General features: G+C 38.3%; 1 protein-coding gene across 2 annotated transcripts in view; it reads left to right on the forward strand.

Moving 5' to 3' along the window:
* The window catches only part of Orco (odorant receptor co-receptor), a 12,497-nt gene extending 3,705 nt beyond the window's left edge, over positions 1–8,792 (forward strand). For both annotated transcript variants that reach the window (XM_078196337.1, XM_078196338.1), the window contains exons 4-9: positions 383–637; positions 1,310–1,560; positions 6,024–6,123; positions 6,258–6,362; positions 6,765–6,920; positions 7,316–8,792. In XM_078196337.1, coding sequence (XP_078052463.1) covers positions 383–637; positions 1,310–1,560; positions 6,024–6,123; positions 6,258–6,362; positions 6,765–6,920; positions 7,316–7,366 — 918 coding nt within the window. In that variant the 3' untranslated portion in view covers positions 7,367–8,792. The remainder of the gene's footprint in view (positions 1–382; positions 638–1,309; positions 1,561–6,023; positions 6,124–6,257; positions 6,363–6,764; positions 6,921–7,315) is intronic.
* The last annotated feature ends 3,725 nt before the right edge of the window (positions 8,793–12,517 follow it).

The raw sequence follows: 12,517 nt of genomic DNA on the forward strand, positions 1-12,517 counted from the left end.
CCGAGTTTTTGGGGGTTTTTCATTTTTTATAATCACAGTTTGCAACCTAAAAATCTGAAAAACTTCTATAATATGCGGCTCGATGTCTGAAATAAGCCACATTTTTTTCAAAATTTTAGAAAGCCGCTAAAGGTGGAAAAATGCCGGAAAACCGCGAAATCTAATTTACCCTGTGACTACCCTCACGGACAAGTTACAGGGTTAAAATTTTGCACGGATGAGTTTTTATTGGTCAGCTATCGAACGGTCTATGACTCATTGAAAAATCGCTAAGGGCAGTTTTGACCATCTTAATCCGCTATGCCCTTTCGAACGGTTACCATCCACGTCGTACGAATTATTTGCAGGGTCAAGACGATCGTTTTCTTTCTGTTTTGACTAGGTGCCAAGACTCATGCTTTACTCTTGGTACCCGTACAATCCCAGCCACGGAATGGCGCACATACTGACGCTTATATTCCAATTCTACTTTCTCCTATTCTCCATGTTGGACGCGAATCTTTTCGACTCGCTTTTCTGCTCGTTCCTTCTGTTCGCCTGCGAGCAAATCCAGCACCTGAAAAACATCATGAAGCCGTTGATGGAGTTCAGCGCAACTTTGGACACTGTCGTGCCGAACAGCGGCGAATTGTTCAAAGTAAGTTCGCGTTCGGTCATTATTTTTCATTAGCAATGCGTCGCATTTATGTGTTGTACGCGACACAGCACGCAAAAACAGTACATTTCGTATTAATAAATATTAATTAAAATTAATGATTTAAATCAGCGCTGACACTCGTAGTGACACAATTTTTATGCGGGGAAATATTTATTCGTTGACGGGACTGGGATAATAAACATTTCGAAGTGTTACAAAAAATATTTCACATTGTTAAGGGATTTGATTAAATTAGCGGTTGTTTCTTAATTAACACCGTTCGAATGGCAACGATTTCGTCGACACGTGTGAAATCACCGGTATTGACTTTACGTTTACATGCCATTGATAGTCATCCAGTTCGATTGCCAGGTAAATACGAAAGTCAATAATCGGTGAGATGAGTGTCGATGAAAACGTTATTGTCACGTGGTGTGGGTTAAGACGTTGTCGGTGAAATTATCATCAGTGATTTGATGCAAACCCTTAAGTCTTTATAACAAATTTATTTTCAACTTTCTTTAATTATTGCACTTTTATCCGTAACAGTCAGACTGCAGTCATGTTAAATAAAACTGTTCTGCATCGATTGCAAAAACCGAAGTTTTATATAAAATTACACAGTTTACGTTATGACTATATACTTTATATATGAAAATTATTTTCCATTAGGCTAGCAGTGCGAAACAGGTGGCGGATATCGATGCGCCGCCACCGGTCACACCATCGAATAATGACAGTATGTTGGACATGGATCTCCGAAGGATTTATAACAATCGGCAAGATTTCGCGGCGACTTTCCGAGGAAATGCTGGTGGACAGTATAACGGAACGATCGGGCCGAACGGATTGACGAAAAATCAAGAAATGCTGGTCCGAAGCGCAATCAAATATTGGGTGGAGAGGCACAAGCACATCGTGAGGTGAGTAATTGGACTTATTTTAATGCTTGTGCTGTCCGCTATTGTCAAAACTTGGTTTTTTAAGCTTACGCTTCAAAAGTCACTCAACCAAGAATGATGTCCGTTTGGGAAGTTTCTTTTTCGTATGAATATTGTACATATCAGCCATATTCTTAATACTTCTTTTCACATATTTAAAAGAAGAATTATATATTTATTTATATTTGAATATATTTATTTCCTCCCTTTCGTCATATTATTTGATATTAGATTTATATTGATAGACTGCTGCGTCCAAATGTTATCAAATTTTAGTGACAATGTTTAGGGATTTAACAAATTTTGAATAATATCTTTAGAAAATTAAAATTCAATACGATACGGATAGTATTATAAAAAATATATATAATGATAAACATTCAGATTTTAAAATTATATTAATGAATTTGCAGTATATTTTTCTATGTGATACTCGCACTGAGAAATTTATACATTTTTAGAAAAAACGAACAGATATAATTTAAAGTAATAAAATTTAAATAATTGAGAGGTTGCAATACATTGTCTTCAACTTATCAAACTTATCGGAGAGTTATGAAAATGCACGAGTGTCTTCTGCTTCTTGCACGGGATGCGGAACATTTATTATTTTTCGTAAATCCGTGGCGTAATGGTAGTTGCCTGTTCTATTTTTGTTTATTATTATTTTGTTTATTATTATTTATTATTTTGTTTATTCTTCGAAACACAATTCTATGTATCAATACTACGAAATCCCTTCTCGAGAAGATCGGACGACTTGTTCGAACAGAGTATCGAAACGGCGGACGGGTTTTATATTGCTCAACTGAAAATAAAGTTTCGGAAATTGCTGGCTAATTCACAATTAGCAGGCTCAAATTACGGCACGTCGCAATTTCGAAGTTCGTCACCATGACGGACGCCTTGACGACGGTATAACCTAGTTTCCCATTTCGATTCCCAGTCGGAGTTCACTTCTACATGGAAACGTAATCTACGGCGACAATGAGAAGTCCCCTCCAGCTTTCGCGAACCTAACAATGAGAGACTTCCATTAGGATAATAATCTCTGCCAGATGCAAACGTGAATACGCTAACTTTATTACGCCCGTACACTTTCGCGTTTGCTATCAAAATACTTTGTTGTGTCCCGAAACCGAGACGTTCGTCTTTTGAATTACACATTTCGATCCGAATTGTTTGAAGATGCTTCTATTCGAGTTGACCTCGGCACCTTTTGATCTCGATGAAACATGAAAAACAAATTGGCAGAGTCTAACAATCGCAAACATTATTGGAAGGTTCCCAAGTGTTATGTTTTCTGTACGATTTATATGAAAAATTATTGTCCAAGTTGTTTAGTGCAACAAAGTGCCTAAATTATCCATACGAGGCACTTTATAAACAATATAGTTCATTGACCCGTAAAATACTGCAGCCAAATATTCTTATATTCAATCTTACAATTATTATACAAATACACTTCATAATCTCGCGCAATATTCGATGATCTAGTACTTTGTCTTAATTTCACATTTCATATCAATATTTTCTATAACAATACAAACTGAAGATTTCATTTAACGCTGCTGCAACACGATTTATTTACGACTTATGTACGATATACTTTTTACTTTCTGATAAGGGGGACGTTGCATTCGAAAAGTAGTTCAAACTATCATTTTCTGGTTGTTCCGTTCACTTTTTACTTTATTGTTTAACAAACACACCGGTACCGTGACAATATTATAGTTGGCGTAGTTCATAAGGTTAACGACTGTATCCAGCGGAAGTTGCATTTTCGATAAATAATTCAATAACGGAAATTTCCGGCGGTTGAACACTAGCGCGTGGAAAGTCAATATTCTGTTTACTCGAGGTTTTACCTTCGTATCAAGCAACACAAATGGATTTTTAAGCTCCTTCGGCTTCCATGATCGATTCTATGCAAGACTCCGCCAGTTGCGAACGTATTACGAACACTCGTGCAACCTTACGTTATTACTACGACCGGCAGAATTTCATTTCTGTCGCGGACGAACTATTCAAGGCCGATAGTATTTTTTGGCGGACGTTGGAGCGATTAAAGTATTGTTTGCGAGATAACCTTGTCGCGACATTGCACACGGAAAAAAGCGATGCAGTTTGTGCTAAGGTTTATCGGCTTTTAAAAATTCATTAATTAAATACTTGGTGAAACTAATTTCCATGAGTCAGGCTAATAATTGAAAAACTACAATTTCATACTATTATGCTCAACTATAAATTTTATTGACCATTCTATATACAAATTAATTATAAGTACACAAAGAAATTTAATATTTTTAATATAATTCTACGCAAATTTAGAATTTTGATTATAAATTCATACATAATTTCAAAGTCATCTATAAAATATGTAATTTAAAATTGCATTACAAGCTTCTATGATCTTATAAAATAGACGATTTTATGTTCTTTAAATTCATACTTCTTAAAAAACGTGTAAAATGAAATCAAAATTTGTAGTTCATATTTCATAAGCATTTGACTTGTTTCTGTTTGTACAAAGTACGTTTCATGTTATGATATTTTTATATCATATATATTTATATTGAATGAAATTAAAGAAAGTTCAAATAACTATAACTTTTCTCTCTCGTCAAAAACCATGATCCCGTTTTTGAAAATACTTTCTGTATACATTCTGCATGATATATAATATATGTCGTGTGATTTTTCTGAGCAAAAGAATTGATTTTAAAAATTTCACTAGCTTCAACTCCAGTTTTCCCTGTAAAATCATTAGGTCTCTAGAACAGGCCACGCGAATATCAATAAAATCCGAGGGGCATGGAATTGCCCAAAAAAAAAAGTAAAATACGAACGAGAGATAAAATCGTCGAAACGTTGCCAAAAGGTCTAGAAATTATCACGAGACGGTCGATTGGAAAGGCGAAACGGTAGTAATCGGATTCAGCCAGTTCAAAGAACGGAGAATCTTTGAAAACAGCAGAAAACAGATAAGTCGGGGCACGATCGTCTAAGGCTCGAACTAAATTTCAGAGAAAACCGAGGCATCGCGTGGTGTTTCCTATAGATTCTTCGGTAACGGAGAAACCGGGGGATGCGTGTATTCCCACGGTGGTGAAGTATTTATTCTAAGAGAGCGCGATATTGACCGCAACTGGGGACGTACGGTGTGGACTGGACAATTTATTGGACAATTCAGAGGTTGTACGTTCACGTTCACGTGAACGCCGGTATACATGTCTAACACGTGTACTCACACGTTCCTTTTTTTTCTCCCCCCCTCGCGGACGACGGATACCGGTCGAAACGCGATTGACGTTTACCCTTCGACCTCAACGCGATCACCTGAGACAGGGACGCCGTTTCGTGGTATGCACGAAAACCTGTTACCGCACCTGTTACTGTGCCAAACACGAAACTTAGTCACGTAGGATCCACCGAAAGTAAAACTATACTGAGGAAACTGAAAGTAAAAGAACCGGTTGCACGCATTTGAACTCTTTACCGAACGAAGACCTATTTGTTGGGTTTCGAATGGTTGTATTTCCGATGGGGAATGCTTCGGAAACTTTTTTTAACCATTTACGATTCGAATAGCGACACTAACACTGGCGAATGACTTTACAAGTATCATATTTTCTTTTTTAACTTGTAATAGCAATAAAACTTTTTTGTCATGATTTTCTAAACCGTTTAATTTTTAAACAATCGTTCAATTTAAAAATAAAATGAAGCATTTACATTAGTGGAGTGGATACATGAAGTTGTTTAATATGAATTTTTTAATTTTATATTTTATATCGATCCAGTTCTTTGCATTTTACTGTCGCTAAAGTATTGTAATTGTCATAACCTTAACGTAATCTTGAAATTTTATTTCAAACAAAAAATATTTTCAACCGCTACAACAAACATGAGTCAAATAAAAATTCCTTTCTTTCTTTAGTAGTTTTAGTAAAATGAAAATATTAGGTTGGTCGGATGTTTACGTAAATATATAAAACTGTATATCTTTTTTCAAAAGCTGTTGATTTAATCAAAATATGGCCCGTTTGCTTTACTACACCCTTTTCAACAAGATATCGATACAGAAATGCCTGTCTTAAACAAATTCTGATCTTTCGAATTAATAAACTCTGATATGGAATATTTCTTGAAGAATTTCTTGAAGACAGACATTTATGAATTAAACTCGCGTTGGGATAAGTGTATTGAAACAAATGGGGCACATTTTGATTAAATCAATAGCTTTTGAAAAAAGATATGCAGTTTTATATACTCGCTTAAAAATCCGACATTTCATATGCACCAACCTAATAATTCGAATTCTTAAATTCCTGATGTCGTTACTTTAAATTTTATTTTTATTAGAAACATATGAAATCCGTTATTCAATTATTATCTACTGACGATACTGCAGTAAATAAATATTATATTTTCTCATATTTCAGGCTGGTTACTGCAGTTGGAGACGCGTACGGTATCGCTTTACTGCTGCACATGTTGGCAACCACCATCACATTAACATTGCTGGCTTACCAAGCTACCAAAGTGAGTAATCGTACAACAACTAAAATAAACATCGACTGCGTATGATATGACAATTAGTGTCAGACATTGTAAATATTCTTTTCATCTGTTTCAATCTACTGCGCAAGAAACGTAAATTTTTACGTATTTTGTAGATCAATGGAATTAACGTGTACTCGGCCTCGGTAATCGGATATTTGCTCTACTCTCTCGGTCAGGTATTCATGCTCTGCATATTTGGGAACCGTCTAATTGAAGAGGTACGTACAGTTGATAATAAAGTTCGCCATTTTTGTGTTCTCTGGAGCACATGCAACAATTCAATCAATATATTACATATCCACTTTTACCGATACGATGAACAGATAGCAAAAGATATACGATCAAAATTTATTTAACTCTTTAAAAATTAGTTAATGCTATTAGAGAATTTTTTGTGCAACCACCAAATTATGAGCACAAATTGGAAAATGGAGGATCCCATGAAAATTTAGCTAAACCTTTATTAATATATAAATATATACGTCGATATATGTATTCTAAGGAATTCCTAGTCCCAAGTCAGCATGAATCATTAACAACCTTAATTGTGCTATTAAGAATTTAAAAAATTTGAAAAATTTTAATATTAATATGATTAAAATATTGATCTTTATATGCAGAGCTCATCGGTGATGGAAGCTGCTTACTCGTGTCATTGGTATGACGGTTCAGAAGAAGCTAAAACGTTCGTACAAATAGTGTGTCAGCAGTGTCAGAAAGCGATGTCAATTTCGGGGGCGAAGTTCTTCACGGTGTCCCTAGATCTCTTTGCTTCGGTAAGACCACGTATTTCGATTGCAAGATCATTCGAACGACTCGTACTACAATATTTGAAACAATCTTCAAAGTCAATAAATGTAGAACGTTGTAAATGATCTTTGCTATGAAAGCAACGTGAAATTTTATTAACACTGAACTTACTGTGTCGATCGATTTGAAATCAAGAAACGATGAAATAATTTATTATTTGAGATCGTTTCGTCTCGAATGAATCAATATTACCTTTATCGTTAAATAACGGTGCCGAAAATGACGGTCCAAAATCAATTATTTCAAACGGTTACTTTCTATTTTCGAGTCGAATAAAATTCAGTCGGTCGCTTTTAGTCTCCGGTATGTTCAGTGAGAGAAAAGAGAGACAAATTTACGTAAAAATTGCACAATTTTTCAGGTATTGGGAGCTATGGTGACCTACTTCATGGTGTTGGTGCAACTGAAGTGAACACTACCGGCTAACTGCTTCGCGAATGAATGTGAGAGTTGGAATGCTCGAGTATGCATGATTAATGTTGTCAAGCTCGAATTTTGTATTTTCGTGCGTAGCAATGACTTTCATAGAAGATCCTGAGAATTCCAAATGGAAAATGAGACTGTAGAGTACTTTGGGATTGTAAATTGCGGGAACTTTTCACCGTTCGAACGAAACGGTGCACGCGGTACCTCAACATACAACGGCGTTTCGAGTTAATCGTGGTGCGACAGGAGAAGAATCGACTCCTCGTGCTAGAGTAAGTCGATTATGTGGTGCGGGTCCAGCAAGTCGTGTCAATAGCTGTGAACAAATGCACGTGACGATCGTTTCTGTGGAACCATTCGGTCAGAATTGACCTGATCGTGTTCGGCACGCCGATGGTTTATCCCACGGTCGTCCGCGTGAAACCGAGTAAACGCGATTCATTAGGCAGACACGTGGGTATAAAATTTTCTTCGATTCGAAACGTTTCGTCGATCGCGGTTCATTCTACTTCCACAGAAACGATCGTCTCTTGTTCAACTGCGCGTTCGCGTACCGAACTTCACGTGTTATATTGAATTAATGACAATGAAAAAAAAAACCGGTCATACTTCCGCGAACCTCTACTAGGAAATCAGGGACAGAGATGGAATTGTTTTTTCTTCACACAAGTCTAGAAACACCTAGGGAACGGTTGCGCTGAATTCGGAATGATGTGATCCCTTCTGAAAAAAAAAAAAATAACTGAAATTTTAGAATAACATTTGCTGTGTCGAACGAGATACGGGGATTGAATGCGCGCTAAAAAAGAGATGGTTAATTTCTGTTCGACGCTGTAATTTAAGACCCCGACGTCGATCGCCAAAGGGGTCGATGTTTACTTGGAAAAGAGAGTTGCAGCAATGATATCTTTCGTTACGTTTAATGCGTATTGTTGACACAATGATGATTCATAATCGTAAGTGGTAATTTTAACGTAGACTTCTTTCAACAACATTGCATAGGATACCGAAGGGGGAACAATGCATGGGGAACATTACGCTGACAAAGAGTTTTACTTGTGCTTATTTACTGATCTACCGATGTACAATATACTGTGATGTAATTACGAGAACTTAATTTATTGAACGAATGATTAAGATGCAACGAGGGTAATTCGTGTCGACTTCCTGGATCGTTGATTTTACGTAACAAATTTTTATACCATGCTCCCTATCTAGTATATTCATAATAACTAGACTGTGGGTTTTCATGCAAAATTAGTGATACCGGAGCTACGTAAAGATTTATTTCGCTTCATTATTATTTGAGTAACGTGAAACCATTCCAACGGTATTTGCAAATGCTGTAGATACATTTTGTTTATAAAACCCGAAAAATCCGCAGTCTAATAGCAACAATCCGGCGGGACCATATTACTATAACGCAATTTTCTATGAGATTTATCGAACAGTCGTACGAAACACCTTGCATCTCGATCATTCAGTAGACTTTTACGGGAATAGGAAAAGTCCTTCTATCAACTTGTAAATAAACACTTACATATTATATTCTTTCATAAAGATGATTAGTAAGTCTCAAATATGACGGTGTACCATAGTGGCCTTAATTTGAACGTGACTATAGATGTTTCTCAATGAACTTTAGTGGAAGCTGCGTTTCGTCGAAACAACTTTTAAACGTACTTGATTGTTCTCTACGTATGTACGATAATATTTTAACATGTTTCCGATAATTATAGATGATCGAACGTTGCACCGCATCGTATTCGGATTGTAATCGATAAATTTTTCTGTAATTTCAATATTACGAGCCGGCTGGTAATGGTGGAACGCCTTGTATCTGTCTGTCCTCGTTCTAGAGAGTTTTCTCACGCGATTGTAGATAACGAAGATGTTCAGTTGTTCTCATTTAAATGCCCTACTCTGTATAACTGGAATCACGATTTTTATGACCTGAAACGTAGCCTGTCCTTTAATTAGCTCTCCGTCGTCTACGACGAACAGATATTCACGACCCAGTTTCCTTATGTTTTCAATACTAACGAAACGCTCGGATAAACGGACAGCAGCGGCGGCTATATTATAACTACCTGTAATAAAGAAACTCGAAAACTGAAATTGTCACCCGCTACCAGCAGAACAGTCTCGTCTAATTAAACGCCGATCAATGGTCCTATCATACTTTTCTTGTCTCGTCTTGTATAGTTATATATTTGTATTTTTATTCTTCTTTCCTCGAAAATATCGATAAACTTTAAGGTGACACACGAGTAACTATTTATACAGTGAAAAACGATCAAACTGGCGATATTATTTTGTCTTTTACTTGAAAAAGAATCATTCACGATACACGGTACTTATCCGTCGTTTATTTACAAGTGCTAGCATTTTCGATAACACTTTTACATAATTCACCTAGTATAATTAATTTTTTATAATAATACAGATTTTATCGTAGCTCTAAATATCTATTGTAAGTATCGCCGTGTATAATTTTTTCGCTACGTTACAGCAACGCGAACGAGAATACGTTAGTTAATATAATTATTAGCGGTGCGATCATATTTAGAAGTGAATCTTCAGTATTATAGATAAATTTCTGTCTATGTAAAACTGTAATATATCTATCTTTTAAAATCTTCTAAATATTAACGGTGATTTTTCTGTGGAACACAAACCCCCGTTTTTTCGTGATTAAACGAAACCCCAGGTTGGACGCGCCGTTAATGTGTTTATTTTCCAATTAACAAGCGTCGTTAAAACGGCGGAGACCCGCTGCTCCTACGGCCAATTAGCCTCGCATGACACCGGGAATGTTAAATCTTGTTTCCCTTAACCGTCAAAGCTGACTTTTAACCTCGTACAATCTTCCGCTACCTTCGTTAACCGTCCGCCAGTTAAACGCGCGCTGTGCTTTCGCAATAATTCACGCTCCCAATGTGACGCCGTACGATCTCCAAACCGAATCCAAACGCGTGCGGCGGTTCCTTTGCGAAGTTTCGTCGAACGCGATTCCCTCGCGTCAATGGAAGCTAACGAACTTACCGCGAAAATGATTTACGAAAGGGGAAGGCAAGACAGAAGAAAATGGGTTGAGCAGTCCACCGCGCATACAAATATCTGCGTCACGCCCGTGCGACGCGTAAAAACGTCGTAAAGGACGTTATGTCCTTTATAAATATAGCTGTTTACCCAAAAGTCGGATATTTGCCTGAAAAATTGGCCCAGTAAATTCCTTCGATCGTGAAATTTTATACGAAGCCATTTTGTCCGTACCTGAACCCAAGAAATAAATTATAACGTACTTTGATACGCCATGTTAGTTCACTAATTCTTGCGCAACGTAATTTCTTTGGTTAGCTCTTCTCTCGTTTATTTCCCCCCGATTTCCCATAATCTTGTTTCTATTCGTTTGAATTCTGGTTTATTCGTCGAATAAAACTGTTCAATATATTTCCTGATTTCATTTGCGACTGGACGATCTTAAGCTCATTTATGAATTATGCAAATCGTGCAGAAAGTTTCTATTTCTTTGCAAGCGATGCAGATATTTATTTCGCATAAAAATGATCTATTAATGTCGATCATACGACAGAATTCGTTTGACCTTTTAGCAATTTTTATTATAATCTATACTCGAATTACAAAGTTTATTCAATCATTTTCTATGCAAGAATTGAAAATATGAAATCTTTGAAAAATTAAAAGAACCACTACCAATATTGTCAAAATAATAACAACTGTACAAGTGATGACTATTTTTTTACACAAAAGAATACTAAACACTAAAAGAGACGCATTCTAGACTACATTTCACCCTTGAAAGAACTTCTTTCGAAACCCTTTCTTCTTCTCAATCCGTCGAGCCTATTTCGAAGCTGAGAAAATAAATGTTGACGAATAAACAAGAGGCTTGTCTTTAATTTACAAATCCCGGGTACCATCTTTGCATAATGTAACATTGCCGAACGATAAGAGGCATTGTGCCGTAAAGAAATTGGCGCGAAGCCCCGCTCCCGTGCGCACGTGCAGAGTGACTGTGTCGGTCGCTTCGATCGTCCAGGGGTCGGCATCGTCGTACATCGAATAGCTTTTCCTCGTGCGTGCTCCGGTGATGCTGGCTGCGCTCGTCAATCTCCCGGCGAGTTCCTCGGTTTCGTGACAGAACGAGCTCCACTTTCCACCGGGGCCACCATCGGCGAGAACCTCTCCGACTACACGCGTAGACGGGACAACGTCGACTCGACTCTGTGTACACGTCGAACCACCCACGAAATTCCGATCGCTCCAGTTACGGAAGGCAGAAAGAGAAAAAGCAGCAGAAACGAGAGATGCTGACTCAGGTTCGATCAGTGGACTCGCTCGAATCGTATGGCACGATTCAACGGGGCGATCGCCTGACCGTTTCATAATAGTGACTACCCACGTGAACGGGGGCCTGGCCTAGACTATGCGTCGCGTGCACCGCTCCGCCCCGAAACGGAGTCGTCCAGGCCACGGGCGCCGATCAGTTTAGGCGAACCGTCCGGATGGTCGATCGATCACGGAGCAAAGCACGCGCGGTCTCGCCGATCGTGCAATCGTCGATTAAATCGCCGGGAAAATAGGTTAACAGTGCGCCGGGGAAGATCACGGCACGGTCCACCGTAGACTGCACCGTAGGCATCAGCGTCCTCGATTCTACTCTGGTGGAACGGTTCCTCGAGTGGTTCCGGAGTGGTTCTCGCCAGCCCTGTTTCATGGGGTCCGCGAGATCGGATCGACCGAGAACCGTCAGGCCCGCCGAAGTCTCGGCCACCGTTCGCGACTCGTTACGTAACCGGTCCACCGAGATGCTAAATAAATCGGGGAAACGCGAGGGGTCGATAAAAATGGGGGCGAAGGTTGTTTGTTAACGGGCATCGCTCGTGTATTTGTGTCTGACAATAAATCAATGTGCACGCCGTGTAATTAGCGCTGTCGAGCACCTCGGCGCGTCAAGGGTGGGTTTTCTTACGTGTTATTAAATGAGCCGTGTCGGCTTGTCGGGGGATGAGCTGATACGCGATACAGAACACGCACACGTTGCACACGCCAGTGAGATTATACTGTGACCCGAAGAATTCCCACCAGTGCAGTGGGAAGTAAAACCGTAGTG

Source organism: Augochlora pura, chromosome 2 (genome assembly GCF_028453695.1).
Source record: "Augochlora pura isolate Apur16 chromosome 2, APUR_v2.2.1, whole genome shotgun sequence".
NCBI classification, from domain to species: Eukaryota; Metazoa; Arthropoda; class Insecta; order Hymenoptera; family Halictidae; genus Augochlora; species Augochlora pura.